The sequence below is a fragment of the Stegodyphus dumicola genome, chromosome 5, assembly GCF_044657685.1.
Source record: "Stegodyphus dumicola isolate Sdum_Otavi_A_Nest chromosome 5, ASM4465768v1".
NCBI classification, from domain to species: Eukaryota; Metazoa; Arthropoda; class Arachnida; order Araneae; family Eresidae; genus Stegodyphus; species Stegodyphus dumicola.
Window position 1 is genome coordinate 197,904,072 of NC_140772.1, and position 21,042 is coordinate 197,925,113.

Genomic DNA, 21,042 nt, shown 5'->3' on the forward strand with positions numbered 1-21,042 from the left:
TTCCAATGTTTAATTTCTACAAATAATATAGTACTCAAATACATAAAGATGATAGTGTCGGGGACGATTACTCGAGTTTTACAGGATTTCTCTACAGTAATTGATTTTTACTCCAAATTGAATTGACTAAAATGCTTCATGAGAATAAGTTCTTTGAGTAACAACTATTCGCGGAAATATTTGGCCTGACTAGAATTGCCGGTTTGGCTTTAACTTATAACTCGAGTAAAGACGAAACACTTTCATATTTACGTATTTTTATCAATTATTGATCATTGAACGGGAGTTGGTTTGTTCCCCTTGAAAAGTCAACTAATTTCCGATCAATGACAATAATTACATGTTTTAATTTTTACTTTTGCAATTGTAATATTATTCTTCGTGATGATTTAACTCCAGTCCCCGTTAAAACATTATTAACATTTTGCTTTCAAATTACTTCAAAACATCTTTCAAAATATAACTTACCAGTATGGATGCACACTTTTAAAATAATTCTACTTTAATTAAACTTAGGAGATAATATAATCAATTAATCAATACTGTTTAGGAAATAAATTATTATATATATATATATATATATATATATATATATATATATATATATATATATATATAAGTTAAAGATAAGGTTTTGACACGTCAAACGCTAGAAATAGACAGATCATTTCTTGAGAAGGACCAAAATCTCAACAAAATCTGTATAGAAAGGACATTTAATTAACCAAGGAGATCGAATTAATTCATTAAAATTAACGAAAATTTATATTTTCTGTCATCATGGCACGCTATTGGCAAAAGGGATAATAGTTTTGTTGCATTCTCTGACTTCAAAATAGATAAAATATTTTATACGATGCATAATGAATAATTTTTAAATGATACTTAATATACATTATTTTAATTTGCAGACATTTCTGGTTAAAAATTTTAATGTTCATACTCTGGTGCTTCCTGAACACTGACAGTTCGACCTTCATTCGTTTGGTTTATGTGATTATGGCAAAGTCTCGAGGGTCATCGACCTAAGGGAAGGGATGCCTTCGTGGAGGACTTTCTAAGGGAAACTGACTAGTATACCCGTTACACACGGGGAAACCATGAAAACGACCATGCCAGACAGCCCGTTCGCAGGATTCAAACCTCGGCGCTCGAACTACCAGTGTTTAGAGACTTTACCGCTCGGCCGCTGATAGACCTCGAGGTTAGCACAAATCCAGGCAAAGGATTCTGCTGCGTGGATATTTTCCCTAAGTGTAATATGACATGTCGGCTAGTTTGCCGTTGAACGCTCTCCATTTCCTTACGCAGAGAGAGAGAGAGAGCCCTCATGTGCTTTGTCATATTGGTTAAACATCAAAAGAAATTAATGAACAATAAATAACTTTAACTGAATATCTGTGTAAACTTTATTCTACCGTTATATTGTCTTTGCCATTTTTAATGCTACAGGTTAAGTATAAACTTTTAAATGTAACATTCTCTTTTACAATCGTTTACTAACTGTTTAGTTGTGTGCACTTTGATGCCAAATAATGTTCACTGCAAATTAGAACACATAACACTATTAAGTTCCAAGTTACAATATTTAAAAGCAAAATTAGTATTAAATATCATTAAATAATCCTAAATTCTTCATAAAAAATCTGCATTTACGATAGACACATGAAATAAAAGCAGTTGAAAATAATTTAATATTGCAGCACATAATTCATAGTTATTATAATATATCACAAATCATCTGGAAACAATTTCATTATAAATTTTTATTGGGTAAGTCACCGTTAACAATGCACAGAAAATCATCAGTATGAATTTTATAACACATTTTTGCAAATTACACGAGTTCCACTTGAATGATTTAGCTAAAAGTAATGCGTTGCGTTATTTAATATTAGAATGACCGAAAACCAATCCGTGAAAAGGACAAAATTATGACAACAAAAACTGAGTATCCATTAATTCTGTTTTTGTAACATTAAAATTTATACCAGTAATATTATGGGGCTAAAAACACTGAACATCTCCATCTCTAATAAAATTTTAAGTTTTTTTTTTTTTTAAAAAAATTGCAGACTACAAACCAACGTTTTAATACAAAAAGCTCCGTAGAAAATATAAAAAGGAAAAGAACAGTATGTGGGCTAACGGCTGGGATAGCAGATGATGCTACAGCACAAGGATTCTGCACCAGGGGGGGGTATTCCATAGTTTCAGGGAAGGAACGCAGTCAGCATTTTTTTACATTAATTATATAGTTTTAGGTTATGAATATAAAAACTGCTTTTATTCAAGTTTTGACATTTGTCAAAATTTTCTACACCTTTTTGTTGTTTAATTTATAAAAATATGATAAAAATTAAAGTAAATCGAAATAAATGTATATGTATTTTTAGAGTTTGGGAAATTAAAGGGGTAACAATGGTGAAAGGGGTGTATGAAGGGGGAAAAAAAGAATGAGAATTGCTGCTGTAGTACCTTTTAGGAGTTGTTTTTATTCATAGCAGTATGGAGCGTAATTGTACAAAATACTCAATATATAAAAATTATTTAATCATCCGTTAAAGACAAGTTGTTCAGTCTTAATAACAAATGAAGTGCACCGCTATTAATTTATGTTTTACATTGATTTTTATCTTAATACAAGAGCAATTAAAAAAAAAAAGTACATGCAACCGTGAAGTGAAGAGATACAGAGAAAGGAAGAGAACTTCTAATTCTGATTTGATTTAAATGAACTTATTATCCATATTAAATATAAGTAAATTGTTAATATTGGAATTTTCTGTTAATTATAATATGGGTTATTCCTCTTTCTTGTATATTCTTAGTTATTTTCACATTCACCGCGATTTTGAGTTGGCTGTTGACGTCGTACTCCGTTAATCGGGAGTTAATTCTACACCCAATTTTATAACGTCTAAAATTCTTCAGTTGAAGAACTAGTTGTTTTTTTCTGTTGAAAAGTAAATAAATAAATAAATAAACATCGTCTGATCTGCATATATTAATATTATGTTAATCGACTGAACACTAGTATAAATATTATTAATCCAAAAATTTCTAATAGGTGAGATACAGCTGCCAGAAATACACAGTATTTTACATATACTGATATACAAGGTGAGACAGGGGAAAAAAAAAAAGCTAGACTAAGTGTGTAGCTCAAAAAGAGTGGAGTTGACAACAAATGTTTTGGTAACATCATGCCACACACCTCCTCCAAAGAATCTCTAAGATCTCTCTTAGAGATTCTTTGCCTCCTCTATCCATGAGGCCAGTTTCGACGTAACTGATCACGCCAGTTGGGAGCACTGCTTCATTGAGTGAACATGTGCAACTGCATTCCCAGGCGCTGAATTTTGTTGTTTGACTTCTGAATCAAGTTTCTTGTGAAACTTAAGAAATCAGCCACGGAGGAAACATTTCAAATGTTACCCGAGGCTTATGGAGATGAAACTTTGTCTCGTGCACGTGTGTTTGGACGGCATAAGCGGTTTTTTAGACGGAAAGACAGTGTGGAAGATGATTAACTCTCTGGGGGCCCTCAGCACGTTCGTCATGAATGAGTGAGTTCTCAGTGGTTAGACCGTTAATCAACACAATACTAAAAAGACTTCGTGAAAAAATTAGGAAAAAAAAAGACCACAATTGGGGAGTGATGAATGGCTGTTGCACCAGGATAATGTGCCCTCTCACACGGCCTTATCTGTGTCGAGCAGTTTCTGACCAGCAAAAACATTAGTGATGGAGCATCCTCCTTAATCACATGATTTGGCTCCATGCGACTTTTTTTTATTTCCTAAAATTAAATCTTGCTTAAAGGGAACCAATTTTACGACTGTTGAAGAGGTTCAGACAAAAACGGAGAATCTCCTGAAGGACCTTCCAAAAATCTCGTTCCAGAACTGTTACCAGCAATGGCAGCACCGAAAGTGTGTGAATACTGAAGGGGACTACTTTGAAGGTGATAATGGCACGGAGAACTGATTCTTTAAGTACAATGATTTATTGGACCAGTTTTTTTTTTTTTTTGGTGTCACACCTTGTATATATACTATATATACATATATTTATCTTCTGAACAGCAAGTTCTAGAAATAATATACCATTTTGAACATCTTTGAAAATACGTTATTCATTCTTATTTATCAGAAGTGATTCAGTTACAAATATTTCTGTTCTAATTATTAAAAAAATGCATTTAATTGCATCATATTTATCTGTACATTGTACATTGCTTACCATTGAAAAACGTCATATAAACACGCATTGCACTTTTTCCTATAAAACACTACGCAGACAATCGTTCAATATAATTTATATCGCAATGCAGCACATGACTATGTATAAGAAACTATAAATTCATAGAAGCGGAAGTTTCTAAATATATTATTTACACTCTTATCACTTATTTACATATTTACAAATTTAGTCGGAAATTTTACACTGTTCTCCCAAACATTAAACTCAAGGCTAAAAGAAGGAAGAGAATGCATACATTCAAAGATAAACAAACAGTGCCATCAGACACATGATCAATCATAGTAGCAGTTGTGAAAGGAGACAAAGGAAGTTCAGAGAGCAACGTAGGACTATGCTGCTGAATTAAAGCTTGGAGTTTTTCTGCTTCTCGGACACAGGCTTCAACCTGAAGCTTTGTGGGACTGTCTGTTATAGCTATGACTAGTACAATAATATCAGATTCCAGACTCAAGTATGCAAACACTTCACACTCGGTCACCTTCACGTGTTCCCGTAATTTCTCCGCTATTGTCTGAATAACTACGGGATCTACATCTCGAATGGCTTCCACGGACCAGTCTGACAATTTTTGACTGTACAGTAATCGAAGTGCCGCACCTGAAAGGAAGAAAAAGAATGTATTCATATTTAAACGCCAAAAACTAATATTTAAAAATTTTTATTGTTCCTGATTAATGAGTCAAACAATGCTATTAACTATCAATTATACATAGTGTTCCTTTAAAAAAATAGAAGAATTCTTCAAAAGAAAATAATTTTGTTTCCCATTTTTCAAATAAAAATCAGTATCACTTTTTATAACAAAAGTTTAATAAACTCAACTAAATTAAAAATATAATTAGCTACATAGTGATTGGTTAATTAATTGTTACAGAAAAAGAAGAGGTTTCTGGTTTGCTTGAGAAGGGACTCATTCTCACAGAACTTTTATGGGAAATTTTTCTTGCATTCACGTTATTCTGGTTAAATAATAATAATAAAAAAGAAAATCCGAAAGGTTTTAAAATTACGCCCAAAGGGGCATTTTTTTAACATTTTGGGTGTTACCTTTGTTTATTAAATATCACATTCTTCGCACTTAAACCATAAAATTCAGTTCGAGAGCAATATCGCAAAGTAATTTTAAATTGAACATATCTTTAGAATTTCCGATACACAGTCTCACGCGTTGGAGATTAAATTGTTTTTTTCTGTACAACGTCCCCATCTCTCGCTTTGAAATCCTTGAGTTTGTTAGTCAAACATTCGTTAAAGTTTTACAAAATATGAAATCGATAATAAAACAAATTCCGAATTTCAAATTTGGGCTTTCATATGCCCATATTCGCAGTAGGATTACGTCATTCAAAACTGGATGACTCTAGATACCGTTGTTTTATCACAATGCAATAAACATACATGCATTTATGCAGATTCTTAATTATTTAACTAAAAAATTCTTTAATGTCTGATAAAAGATAATAAAACAAATTCTAAATTTGGGCTTTCAGATGCCCACATTCGGTGGAGGGTTACGTTATTCAAAATTTGATGTCTCTAGGTACCATTGTTTTATCACAATGCGAGAAGCATACTACATACATTTATGCAGATTCTTCATTATTTAATTTCTTTAAATATAATACAAGGCGATAATATTTAGTAGCAACACTTCAACAAAAAGTAATTCGCCATTTATAGTGAATCGACGCAAAATGCCAAAACGAAATTAATAATCTTTGTGGGCTTACGCCCTTTGGGCTAAAAAAAAAAAATCCACATACAACCTGACCACTCATCGGTAACTGAACTCAGAATGATCCACCATTGTTAAGTAAGTTGATACATGTACCCACTAGTTGGTCTGAAGTTAGTTAAAGAAGAATTTAAAATGTTATTCCGTGGGGCAATACCATAGTTTTGCATATGAAAGTAACTTTTACTTGATAACAGATGTAGCAATGTATTTTAATTTGATAGCCTAATTTATTTACCGCAGATTGGACAGCAGCCTCCAGGAGGAAAAACTTTGGTACAATGTTCAGATGGAAGAGGAGCACATTTGATTCCACCACACCTAGAATCTTTTCCATCTGAAAAAGAACATAAAAATATAAAAATCAAGTTTTAGTTTGCAAATAATTTTGCAATTAATCCTAAATTCTTTTTATATTTGACAGTATTGATTATTAAATAATTTTCGGAAAATTAAAATCCATTTAAAATATGAACCAATCATCTGAATTATATACTTTAGAATACTAAAACAGAAGTTTAGCTTCTGTAGTATAGGAAATAATTATATGTTTCATATATGCCTTATAGGAAATACTGTTTTCTCTACATATAATAAAAGAAAGAGTCTGTCTGTGTGTGTGTTCTTTCGTTTCCGCTGCGCGTAAGCTAATAAACCCACGGCTACGAAATTTGCTACATAGGTGCATCCAGACAAGAGCGAGTGCACCTCGAAGCGAATTTTTTGAAATTCGAATTCGAAGTTTTTTTATTTTATGTTTTGTGACGAAATCGCGTCATTTTGAGACATAATGGGCTATAGGAAAGGGAGATTTTACTCTACACACTCCATTTTCACATCGTCATGAAACGCAAGCACTTAGCTATTTTATGAACTTAAAATAAATTTCGTGTTTCAATAAATCGATTCAATACGAATTTGTTTAACAAAGGGAGCTTAACACATTTTCAACGGGATTTTTTCTAAAAAAGTTTATTTTTAAAAATGTACAGTTTATTTTTCTTTGATTTTTGTACACATTAAACTTTCATCCTTGCTACTGCTTTTACAAAAGGAATTTTGGAAAAATGATAATATTTTGTATTTTAAAAAAAGTTTTTAAATGAAGCTTCCAACTACACTTCTAACATCTCACATCTTTAAAAATGTGATTTTGGCAACAATTTTCCTGTCTTGTTGTTGTTGACAGATTTTTGATGAAATCACATCATTTTGAATAGTTTCATTCTTTTATAAATATTAGTTTGGCAACAGTTTTCCATCGTATTTCTTATGTCACTGTTTTTAAGAGATTGTCATATTTCATTGTCATTTTTTTATGTACATTTTTATCGATTTTTTTTTTTTTTTGATAAAGTTGTTCTGCAGAGTAAAATTCTGCGTGGAATTTTTTGTTTTTTGAGTTTCTTTCATGTTATTTTTTGCTTATTTCACTATTTGTAAGATATTGAAAAGTTTTGCACGATTTTTTTTCCTTCAACGGAAAGTTGGTTAATTTTTTTTATTAGGAAAACTAATATATTTGTTGACAGTCTCGTACAAAAAGCACTAACTATTTGTATTAAGGGATATAGTTTAGTTCATTGTAATTTTTTCTCTTGAAAATATAAGATAAAATATCATTAATTGTACTTTGCTTTTCTGATTTTTTTTTTTTTTTTTTTTTTTTTTTTTTTTTTTTTGTATTCTTTTATGTTATTGCTCATTTCACTGTTTTTAAGATATTGAAAAGTTTTGAGTGATTGGTTTAGGAAACAAAGTTCTTAACCTCCTTTATACCATTTGAGTTCTGAAGTTTTTGCAAAGGGAAGTTGGTTAATTTATTTAGTAGGATAATTAATATTTGTATTAAGGGATATTGCTTATTTCATTGTAATTTTGTTATACGTAATAACTTTTTTTATGAAGTTGTTCTGCAGAGTAAAATTCTACGAAGTTTTCAAATTTAATGTTTGGTGCCCTTCAGCCATTTTTCCGGTACATTTGAAAGCCAGACGAAGGCTGGCAGCGAAGCTGCCAGTAAAAAATAAAACTGTAATTTTTTAACTTTCTATTTTATAATCCAAGACATTAAAAATGAATTTTGTGTACGAGGAATTCAGATTCATCTAAACTTCCTGGGATGTGGTACTGAATAATTAAATAAACTTTTTAAAATTTTGGAAATGTTATAAATATTTAAAAATACAATTTTCTGAAACATCATCATACCTCACAGTACAGTTACAGTAGACCTACTAGTTCAAGAAGTGCTTCAGAAATTAAAATTACAAAACATAAAATCTTATATTTCAAATAAGCTGTCCAAAAGGGCAAAGCTAACTGTAGAAAAATTTGCTACCATATCATTTCACCGCAAATTAAGGCCACCTGGAGATATGTGCAATTATTTATTAAAGAAAAGCCAATTATTCAAGAAGTAGTTATGCCGTTATTTTACTATGCTTTTGTACGAGACTGTGAACAAATATTATCCTTATGTGCCACTTAGTGGCACGGCGGTTGGGGAGTCGACCGCACTAGTTCTGGACTTAGGTTTGAGTTCAGGAGTAGGCGTGGATGTTTTTAATTTTATAGCGTCTTTCTTTGCAGCACGCTTACTTTAAATACTAGTACTGTTGAGCCAAAAGTCTTCTCCAGAGGTTGATGGTAGGAGAAGAGGTGAGGCAGACTCTTGGATCTGTCCACCTTGGAGATCTCCGTGAAAACTGATACAGAGCTCTCTTTCTGCGTTCTTTAAAATTTTTGTATTTGTGTTACGATGCTACCACATCGTCTGCGAGACTATCTGCTCAGTCGCAAAGCGTTACCATGGTTACCAGTTTTTCTTAATCATTGTTATTGTTAAAAATAAATGAAAATGGTTGTTCTAAAGATTTGAAGTTGTGTTTTAATTGCTTATTAGGACCACATTTTTGATTGAACAAATGGCAATGTACTCCGTGATGAGACGACTTAATATCCGATGGCTTGTGGGCATTACAGATGAATGCATTAAATTGCAAGAGTACGATCATTTGAATTAATAACAACAATCCTTAAGTGGCAATGCTTTCTGTTTTGCCAGGACACGAAATAAACGAACGGAAAATAATTAATACCTCGAATATGTTTTCTCCTTCGATGTGTTTAAAAAATAATTTTAAATTTATATGCTGAATAGTTTTAATTTCCCTATACTTACATTTGGATCCGACAGCAGCACAAGCTCCCATATAATCTACAGATACTCTTTCAGCCCATGCAGCACATTCGCTGGCATAAGTCTCTCCGTTGTGGCCGCAAACTAAACCACTACCTCTGCAGTGAGGCTGAAAATGATTTAAAAAAATGATATCATAACCAATTTATAACATAATACATTAATTCCAAAGTTAGTGCTTTTATATCTTTTGCAATTTACAGTTTCCATCTGCTGACATTATTTCAACTACTATAAAATTATTAATAATGATTTATGATACTTACATATTATCCCGTCGGCAGTAAAACTGTCGCCAATCAGAGGAATTTAGTACTGGTTGTGGATATGCATGATGTAATAACACACTCATAACATCTGCGCTTTTGTTTGATATAACCCAATTCATTCTCAATAATTTATTGTTTTTATGACTAAGGGTATAAATTAACTGATTTTACTATATTTTCTACTTGCATTAAAATAATAATAATAATAATAAGTCTGAAAGGCTTCATATTTTAACGGTCACCCAAAAGGTTTGTTAAGGTTTTTTACGCGCTCGCTAAGCTCGCAGTCTACCAGTCTGCTGTTACTCTAACTCCTACTAACCTATTTTTTTGTCTTTTTAGCTTTCTTATTAAGCATCATTTTATTCGCACTTACATTATATACAATTCAACAGTAAAATTAGAAAAATTGGTACTTGTCCGTTTCGCCGGCGCAAATCTCGCCAAGCAGACTTTGTTGGCGACAACATACAGTATACACATAAAAAATATTAACAAATGTTAGGTCTAAGAATTTTTTATTCTGAAGGCATAAGCATTTTAATATGTTTAAAATTTTGTAAAAGACAATAAATAAAGACAATAAATTTGTAAAAAGACATTAATTTAAGAATTTACTATGCTTTCATAGTTCAACATCCTGATTCGCCGGTTCATATCATGTGACCCCAAGTAATCTCATCTTACGTAAACTACGTTACAAAAATTTAATTCTCTCAGTAATTATCTACATTAATTTCAAGTTAAATCTTAATTTGGAATACAAGTTTAGATGCAAGAATTATTTCACTTCGTACAAATAGCTTACTCAAAAATTATGTAAAACCGCAGTGCTTTACTTCGCTAGTGTATTCTCATTAGAATTGATGAATTTAACCCTTGATTTTGCCTTTTCGATATTTTCGCTTTCGGGTGAGCGGTTTGATTGCATCCTAATTCACTTAATTACCGCGAATGATCTTAGGGCATAAAATTTAGCTATCTTGTAAAAATTCTATGTAATTGTATGCCAGTATTGAAAGACAATCAATCTGATAAGAAATGGCTGCGACTTGTTTCCAAAATGAGGTGTAAAAGGTTACCAGCAAAGATATTCCGTTTGGCATCAGTTGTACCATTATTGGCGACTTTATCAATTGCGCTGGCAAAACGGAAAAGTACCGAAAAGTTTTCAAAGCAGCATAGCAGTGTACGTTTAGAATTGCCGATGCAGCGTCAAAAGTTGACATACATTTTTCTATTGTTTTCAGTCTCTTCTCAGTTTGTCATATCAGTGTTCACTTTTCTTACCAAAATGGATTTACAAAACCTTTTTTTTTTTTTTTTTTTTTTTTTTGTGTCTTCTTGTTATTAATGCTTTGTGTAGTAAATTTACTTTATTTAGATGTCACGTTCTTGACACTTACGTCACATAAAATTCGATTCAGCAGCAAAATCGCAAAATATTTAGAAACAGCATATCTTTACCGATAGACAGTCTCGCGCGCTGGAGATAAAAATGTTTTATTCCGTACAGTATTGCCGCTGCTAGCTTTGAAATCATTCGGTTTGTTAACCAAAATTTCAAAGTTTTACAAAATATGAATCCACTCCTCCCCAAATGGCGGGCACTAGACGTTTATAGGCTTTGCCACTGCTAAAGCCAGAAGTGTAGTTTCTTTATTATGGAGGCACCTAATAGGTAGGCCACCGGTGCCTTCTATGAAGGAACAGACAAATTACATTCCATGCCTTCGCCGGAATTTGAACTTGGGCCCTTCGGTACGGCAATCACTAATACCTTTACTGTCTGGGCGGCATTAAATATGAAATATAATATTCGAAATTCAAAATTTTACAGGACATATGTTAAGGTGGAGGACTACGTAATTCAAAATTTGATGGCTCTAGCTACATTTGTTTTTTCAAAATGTGGCACATACATTCATGCAGATTCTTCATTATTTAGTTCTTTTAAATATAACACGGGGCGATAATATTTGGTGGCAACAATCTGAAAATTGATACAACGCATTTAAGTGTTTCTACGCAAAATGCCGTTTCGAGACTAATAGCCTATTCAGGGCTAACGTCCCTTTTGAGGTAAAAAGGAATTAAATTTGATACCTGCCACCTACAGAACAGCAAGCAGATTTTTTTTTCCTCTACCATTAAAAAAGCGTGTATTGATGGGCACTATACCGTCAGCTGAGTATGACCGACAAAACAATAATAAACTGGAACAATTACCTGCAGGAAGTTTGTGCCCTTATCATTTTAAACAGAATTTCCAGTAAAATAGGAGGCCCTAGCAACATAGTAGAAATCGATGAAACCCATTTTACGAGGCGCAAAAGCGTAGCGGTTTGAATACCGATTGTTAATTAAATAATATAATAATAGTAATAAAAAAGCTTTAGTACTTTCAGAATTTCGTAGGAATGATTGGCGCAACTTTGGCGGGAATTCCATCGGCTTTCATACTTCGATGGCAGCCAGCTTTCACGGTCGACCGAGATAATACGTAAGAATACCTAATTTAGTAAGTAAATTAACTACTAGTATATTATAAATTTTTGTTACAAATATTTTACAGTTTAGTAATTTATTGTTAAAAATATTGAAAATTTATGTAATAATTAATTGGTTTGGCTTATATGATTATGGCAAAGCACTCGAGGGCTCTGCCTAAGGGGAGGGATAGCCTAAGAGGACTTTCTAAGCGAAAGTGGCTTATATACGCGTTGCACATGACGAAAACCATGAAAACGCCCACGCAGCCAGGCTCGTTCATCAGGATTGGAGCCCAAGACCGAACTGTGTTCAGCTATTTTGCGGCCCGGCCGCTATTGGATTATACCCTTGTAATTATTAGAAATTTCACACTCAAAATTAATTTATGAATTAATTAAATTATGAATATAATGATAATTTACAGAAAATAATATTTCGTTTCTTACAGATATCAGATTTGTCTTCTTTACAGGCGCAGTTAACTTATCTGACGCTTTCAGGAACTCTTTTTTCAATAAAAATCACCCACTTTCAATTGCCCCCAAAATATATTTTACACCGAAAATAAAATTTTAATAAATATAAGCATAAAAATTTATTTTAAATACGATTTTATATGACTTAGATTCTCTGCTTGTTTGTATCAAATCTTAAAATGAATTTTTAACTCCGTTCTACAGAACTGGTTTCTTTGAAAGTTTGTCCACATACATATTAACACAATTGTGTAATTTAAGTTGAGAAAAAACAGCTAGAAGTTGATGGTCTTGGTTATAACTTCTGTAGTGAGAAATTAAACTGAGTATTCAAACTAAGGGTTAACTTCACAATCATTTTAAACAATTATCACTTTTAACAATTATTTAACTGTTAAAGAAACACAAGCCAAATTACAATTCAAATAAAAATTTCTTTCTAGTGGATTACAGTTGAAATATTAATAAATATCTATCTTATAAACAATATTAAAAGATAAGGTTATTGCTCAGGTTACCAAGATTCAATTATTTACAGAACGGAGTTGTAAATTCGAAATTAAACACTTGGTCGCTACAGCATCTCCAAACTTGGAGAGCACTTACGAAGGGGCAGCGATTAACTAATTATAGACGTTCTTGAACATAACAGAAAGTAATACTTAGTAAACTACAGCGGTGATGTGATGAAAGCTCCAATAATTTTATGGTTAAGGCTGGCAACCTACATTTAATCAGTCTTAACCGCAAAACAATTGTTTATAGTTAAAAGAGAAAAACTTAAACTATGCCACATGCTATTAAATTTGCAAAATCTTTTAATTTAAGAGAATTTTGAGACACGAGCCAAGATGGGCAGGTAGGATTTAATTCAAGTTTAACCAAAGTAAAACTTCAGAAAAATTGTTTCAAAGTGACATTAAAATAGAACAATAATTTCAATAAACGTTCTTTTATGAAAATGTGGAATCTGATGATAAAATTCGGATTTTGTAATCGAAATCACTACCTCAAAATACTAGAAAACCACTAGATATTTTTCAGTAACTTAATCATTGTCGATCAATGTAATAAATAGGAAACTATAATTGTTTTCTTCTTACCATGCATTTTCCATAATAACCGAGTGATTTTCTCCTTTGCAACATCCAACAAATGTTTGGGTGCTCTACGTTGTCTGTATCACATACTGGACTCTTTGGTTGTTGATTGCAGTTGTGCTGCATATTAACTAAAGCCAAGATAGAATTTAAATTAATTCTAATTTCTCAACTAAATTTGAGAATACCTCTATAAATTACAAAATTACTGAACAAAAATTGCATTTAAAATCATGAAACAGATTGAAAGCTATTTTGTTTGCTCACCACAATCGTATTGCTTGCAACTCCTATGTCTGATACTTATGCAAACTCTTTTCTTCGGAACACACCTGTAAAAAAATTGAAATACGTATACCGTCCTTAATTAAATAAAATAGCAGATATAAGACATTTATTTCATACCAAAATTATCATTTATTTACCTAATGATAAATAGTTATGAGACATATTGTCATAAATATTATCAGGTGTTTGCTTTTGGAATAATTAAGTTACTAAGCAGTGACTCTCTTATGCTTCTGTGCATTTTATCAGTACATCAGGAGATGGTATTGTTTTCATTTAACAGTTTATGTCTGCTACAAGTAAGGAATCAGGAATTGTTGCCAACTGATGAAACCTAAGACTTTTCATTTATTTCTCATGTTACAAACGTGCGTAGCTCATCAGCCTAACACAGTAGATGATTTAAAAAGCAGTTTTGCTTCTTAATAATATTTTGTAGACGTATACTTTGTTTTACATCACAAGAATAATACATAAAAAATTTAAATTAACATAATGCAGTACTAGATACAATATGCCCACTGCAAAATTTTAATTTTTGTATACTTTACTATCTGCATTAAAAATAATACGTACTGTTAATAGTAACATTTTGCGACAAGAAGAAAATTGTTGATTTCTGTCTATAAAGTTGTTTAAATTTCATACGAACGGTAATCATACGGTAATATATTTTTTAAACCCGAATGCACTTTTTAATATTTTGATATTTCTAGTATTTTGTATTCAAAAGACAACTAGAGAAAAACTGAAGATATCAATATGAAAATTTTGTTTTGGGGTTCTGTCTTATTTTAGTTTAATATTAAGATTTAATTTTATCAGTAGGTAATAGCAAGTATTATTTATTTATTTATTTCATGGTAAAATGGCCTCTGATGGCTTGGACTGTAATCTGAAGTTTTTGAAATGAAGAATGTTTTTAATGTGATTTTACGTTTTCAAAATGAAAAATATTTTTAGTTTAATTTGTGCAAACTCATAATATTTTGCCGTGCTTTCTAGAGCAGTTTTGAGTGTCGATGAGTCTACAGTAATGTATCATGTATACAAATATCATTGATTATGTATATTACATCGAGTTTCACTAAAGAAAAAAAAAAAAGGATAAAAATATAGAGATAAAAAATAAGAAAAAAGATAAAGATAAAAAATTAAGAATCGTTAGAAATATTTTAATAAAAACAAGAAAATTTTTCATGAAAGATTTAAATGTTTAATTTAATTCTATTCTTTTTTACTGTGAACAAATATGGGTTACTTAACAATAGTACTTAAGAAACGATAACTGAATGCTTAGCATACTAACCTGTGATATGGATGACACGAATTAGGACTACACGGATCGGACTCGTAACACGCACCAAATTCAAATTGATCATCTGTGAGTCCCACACATCTGAAAACAATGAAATATGCTAAATTTACATTTTACAGACTGTTTTTTTAAATATAAATAATGACTTATTCTATTAAATTCATTAGTATAATTGACTAAACTGATTAAATAAAATAAACACAATATTTATTTTAAAATGTTTTAAAAAAGTGTTTTTCGTGAGATGCGTAATTATATGACCAAATAATTTATTAAGGTGTAATATTTCCTAATTACCTGAGCAATATTTTTAATAAAACTTTAAGAAATATTTTTAGTTAAAGTATTAAAGTGTCTCATAACGTTGCTCAATAATTATAACAATAATATCATACCTTGTCTCAAAAATCAAATAAAGTAGAAGAGTTTCTGGGAGAAGAATATTGAAATTGTATGACAGGATAATCCTAAAATTATAGAAATTTGTCCGCAGGAAGAACTGTAATTTTGATTAGTTTTTGTTTTTCTTGAAAATTGTTATTTTGCTAAAAACTGCAGAAACATATAAATTCATTATGCCTGTTTAATTACAAAAGCATTTTCTGTTTCTACATTATATAAAGAATTAGTTCATGGGTGTTTTCGTGGTTTTCCCCATGTGTAACGTGTATACGAGCCAGTTTCCCTTAGAAAGTCCTCCACGAAGGCATCCCTCCCCTTAGGCAGATAGCCCCAGTGAGCTTTGCCATAATTAAATACACCACCAAAATAAAGAATTAGTTGAAGCGGTCATACGAAAATAATTCTGAGTTTCATAAGTTATGTGCTAAAAAGTATCATTACCCATATTATTACCCAACCAAGTAGTTCCCATATGCTTGTCAAAAAACCAAATAATCAATTCCGATCCAGTCCCAATAACTGCATATTAATATATTTTAAATTATTACAGTTCAGTTTTATATTCAATATATTAAAAGAAAAGAATAAATTCGTTATAAATACATGTATTGCATTAAATTTATTTAAAAAATAATTTGGCTGTACTAATATTTGGTTACACTAAAACGAAATAATGATCGCTAAGAATGATTTATTCTTTGTTGCATGCTAAAAAAATATTTTAAAAGAATGTTATCGAATAATTCGTAAAGTAAAACAGAAATTCATACCTTGCTAGGCAAGCACTGGGATAAGTTTTCCCATTTGCTCCACAAACTGGTACATAGTGGTCCTGGCAATTGCATGGTAAACCTTTTTATAAAAAGAAAAGAAACTTTATTAATTTTCCAATAAGATATTTTAGGACAATAAATATGTAAAACTTACAATAAATATGTAAGATATAAAAGAAAATTACTAACGTAATAGTCCTTTTAATTCTTGATTTTAATTTGGCTACGTTCCCTTCCTGAAATCGAAACTGCGTCACTTTAAAACTAATTCGCATTTATGTCATCTGCAATGCGCTAAGCTTTTGGCCAATGGCAGCCCAATATTTAAAAAAAGGATTCAACTCTATAATTACCCCTTTTAATATAAACACTGTGCTGGACTAATTTTCGAAGTGTCGATTTTTTTCACTTGAATCACTTCATATAGAATAGATCACTTCATATTAAATACAGCAAGAGCGATGTTTCAAATTCATGCAGAATAAAATAAAATTAGCTTCCTAACAAAGCTTCAATCCTTGGCGTTAATACACTTAAATTTTGTAGATAAACTGCACTTTAAGACAGAGCTCATTCTGCACAGATGAAGGCCTTCAGGGAGGGATTTCGGAGATGATGACTTTCGGGTAGATGATGACTTGAGAGGATTTGAAGAAACCAGTGTGGATGCGTGGGCGAGAAGACATCAATTATTATTTAGTCATATTTTTATCATAATTATTTTTAGATGGTTATAGATGTTGCTGGCATCTGTGCAGAATGAGCTCTATTGAATGAGCTATTTTTAGATGGTTATAGATGACAGGATGTATATTAGACGGATGGAATTTGGGAATCAAAAGTAAATATAGAATCCCCATACAATTTTATTTCTTGGTGAATAATTTTTGAAGACACTTATTTTCTTTTATGCATACCTATAGGTGCGGCAAGCATTCCACAATCCTATATACAATTTATCACATTTCGAGATAATATACGGTGCATCGAAGCAAGGAAACACGCCCTAACAGGGAAAGAGAAAGTAGAAAAGTTATTGCGCATTTCAGCGAAAGAGTATTCATAGAGTTCAATCCTTTGTATAAATTTTGGACTGCGATTGCACAAGAGCTTGCCGCAATTTAGATGACACAATCCTGATTAGTTTTCAAGTGACGCACTTTAGATTACACGATGGGGGCGTAAGCAAATTAAAATCAGGAATTAAAAGGACTATTAAGTTAGTATTTTTTTTTTTTTTTTTCGTATTTTGCATCCTATGTATTATAACTACTTTTGGTCTCCAAATTCCATCCGTCAAGTACGTATCCTATCTGTATGCCAGCGACATATCCATCTGGGCCATAACTAAAGAAAAATTGGTGTCCTCTCTCCAACGCACCCTAAAATATCGTATCTTCAAATCCTCAAGTCATCATTTAGAAAACAGTCACACGCACCCATATATACGTATATATGTATTTATAATAATGAATAACTACAAAGTAAAAAAAAACAGCTCAAAACCTAATCCAACTGCATGCTGACAGCAGCAACAAGTGGTAGGAACAATAAAAGATAAATTACATTAATACATTTAAAATGCATCTCATATTCATTTCGGAATGAACCATATGCAAAATTAAAAAAACAGAAGCACAGTAGCAGATTGCATGAATGAGTGCGAAAAGAGTTTAGCATGAAAAAGAAAAAAATAATTTTCATCTTTCATTGTATTACCAATCAAGGGGTTGGTGCAACGAAAAAAGTAAATACATCAACCTGTTTCAAAACTAACAAAGAAATAAATTAGAGTTAAATACTTGAAATAATTTCAGATAATGTATGAAAACTTATGTATCTATCCAAATTTTACATGGATTAGCTTATTTTTGAACAAGTTATTGCTGCTTTTATGAATTTTCTTTAATTTTTTAAAATTAGTGTATTATTACTGGCCATCAGGGCACAGTTAGGCTTAAGACAGCTGTGAGATTTCTGCTTTTCTATTCTCATCAGTTACTTCATAGTATATGTAGAGTCATATATTCAGTGCGAAATTCATACTGACAATCCTTTAAAAACTCGTTTCTGTTAATATAATATTTGATTCTAGTTTTTATATACCTATTACATGCTCCACCCTTAGGCGCTACGCGGCAAGGGAGAGATGCCCCGTGAAGGTCTTTTTAAGAGAAACTGGTTCCTACCCACGCTTCACATTGGGGAAAATCACGAAATCGCCCTTGCAGCTAGTCCGTTTGCCGGGAGTCGAACTACCAGTGTTCAGCGGCTTTGACCTCTCAGCCATTGTTGGGCATTTGATTGTAGTGATGATAAGTTTTTCATATATTTTACCTTAATATGGACAAGACAACAACAACAAACAACAAGAGCAGAAAGAAGGCAGAGGACGAAATCTTAATCAAATTTCGATTTCGATATAATTTAAATGTCAAATTAATAGCATGATAAAATTACCATTGGCTAGTTCAATTTCAGATTACAAAACCATCTAAAACTATGCATAACCAGTCATATGATGGCCAATGATTTTGAAATGAGATGTTTATTATAAGCAATTACTACATTTAAAACAAAAAGGGATAACACATGCATATGCCTACTAATCATCCACAATAAAACTTTATATGGTTCAATCAACAGGATTCAAACAATTATTAAATTCTTTCAAAGAGCCTTTCTCATATTTAGTAGATTAGAACTCCTTTTTATGATACACTTGGAAATCCACGCCGACCGTTAGACATAATGTTACAGGCTAATGGCAGAGGATAAATGGTTGAGAGCTACACAGTAAAAGATTTTATTTGGGATATCATAATGTTTTAAATTTGCCATGTATATTGTCATTAAAAAAAAAGGAGATAGTGTTGAGAGTAACAACTTAATGTTACACTGGATTCTATCAGTGCCTATTAAACGTGGCACTAATACGTATAAAATGAGTCTAAATCTGTCAGTATATTTTAAGCTGATAAGATTTATTGACATTGATCTTACCTGATCCACATTGCTTTGGCGAGCAAGTAACCTCTCCATCATAGCAGAAACATGTTTTGCAACCGGATGTGAACAACGTATTATGATCTAAAATTAAAACGAAAGAACAGAACAATTAAAAAAAAAAAAAAAAAAAAAAAAACTGGCACTAAGCTTATGTTTCCGGGTTAGAAAATGAATTAAATTATACATTGCCTCACAACGGTGGTCTATATATTGACCATAAGAAATCATTAACCTGCAAATTTGGGAACAATTTTATGCCGTCAAATTTGGCGAGAAATCACCAAATGTCGCCAAATGTGGAGATCATTTGGCGACATTTGTGTCCGATCCCTGTATGCACTGTAACTGTAATTGATGCCTATATGTAACTGTAGCCGTTCCCGGCCCTTATATGTACTTTTAACCATATATGCCTTCCAGTAATTTCGAAAAATGGGAAATTTCTTAGCGGCAGGAAGGGGAACTATATAGGAGTGGAGAGAGCATCGGTTCTCAGTGCTTTTTTTAGCTCAGAGTTAGCTTCGGAGTATTGAGAGATCTCCGTACGAACTTTGTCTTTTGTTTCGTTTTGCATTGTGCTGTGTTTAATATTCTGAGTAGTTTAAAGAGTAACTACTGATTGTGCTCTGTGATAGAAGAGCTGTGCAAGTACTTTTGTGAAAAGTTCCAGAATTGAGAAGTGCTTCTTTTGGGAAAATAAATTTCATTAAGCTATCATCATTAAGCTATCGGTTCTGTGTGCATTCAGTCTATTACGAATCCGCACGCAACAATATGCTATATGTGAAATTTAAATGTGTTGATTATTTAATTAAATAAAAAGCGATCTGTAATTATCTAACTAAATAAAGTGCGATCTGTTTCTTCGAACTTCTGCCGGAATGGTTGGCGCAAGTTTGACGGGATTTCCGCCAACTTTTACGGTCGACGGAACATATGGAAGTACACTGCGCAAAATAAAAATAAATAAATAAATAAATAAAAAGGGTGGGACAGTTCTATTTTCTTGTTCTATTAGACCGATTGTCGAAATTCAACTTGCGTTTTTCATGTCTCGAAAGCGCAACTTAGGATATGTATTAGTTTTATACGTAGCATTGTTCTAATATAGGTATTTTGACACAAAATTGGACCTTTTTTTGAAACGACATGCCAATTTTTTTCCATATTTCAATTCTACGACTCAAATTACGCCAAACTATTAAATTTTGTAAAAATCGTACGAGTAGGTTCTAAAAATTAGCTCTCAAAATTTAAGCTCGTCAATGTTAATTGAGTCTGGTATATATTTATTAATTTCTCTTTTTTTTTTTTTTTTTACTAAACTTATTTGATTCTTCCTTCCACATTTCGAAATTTACGTTCATTCCAAATAAAATTCACCCATTTTTTATGATTTATTTTTAAAATTTGTATTTTTAAATAATTTTTTTAAACATTTTCCAAAAATGTTTTGAATTATAATATACAAAATTTTTACCCTCATGTTAAAGTAGACGTATTTCAAAGCATACCTGCAAAAAATTACAATTTTTTATTAAAAATTTCTGAAGATATACGTTAATTTATATATCGGCGCGTTTTGAAATCGGGCATATTTGTTGAAAGCGATTAAATATCTAATGTGGTTTAGAAACTTTGTTAAAATTATTTGAAAGTAGGAACGATGTGACTTTTTCCCTCTCATGCACAATGTAAAAAAGATAGAAAC

General features: G+C 31.6%; 1 protein-coding gene across 1 annotated transcript in view; it reads right to left on the bottom strand.

Moving 5' to 3' along the window:
- Nucleotides 1–1,385: 1,385 nt before the first annotated feature.
- Nucleotides 1,386–21,042, bottom strand: part of LOC118193141 (reversion-inducing cysteine-rich protein with Kazal motifs-like) — a 232,762-nt gene continuing 213,105 nt past the window's right edge. The window contains exons 15-22 of the mRNA XM_035364220.2: nt 19,326–19,412; nt 16,320–16,401; nt 15,139–15,228; nt 13,809–13,873; nt 13,545–13,672; nt 9,186–9,312; nt 6,240–6,338; nt 1,386–4,863 (exon numbers count right to left, since the gene is read on the bottom strand). Coding sequence (XP_035220111.1) covers nt 4,445–4,863; nt 6,240–6,338; nt 9,186–9,312; nt 13,545–13,672; nt 13,809–13,873; nt 15,139–15,228; nt 16,320–16,401; nt 19,326–19,412 — 1,097 coding nt within the window. The 3' untranslated portion in view covers nt 1,386–4,444. The remainder of the gene's footprint in view (nt 4,864–6,239; nt 6,339–9,185; nt 9,313–13,544; nt 13,673–13,808; nt 13,874–15,138; nt 15,229–16,319; nt 16,402–19,325; nt 19,413–21,042) is intronic.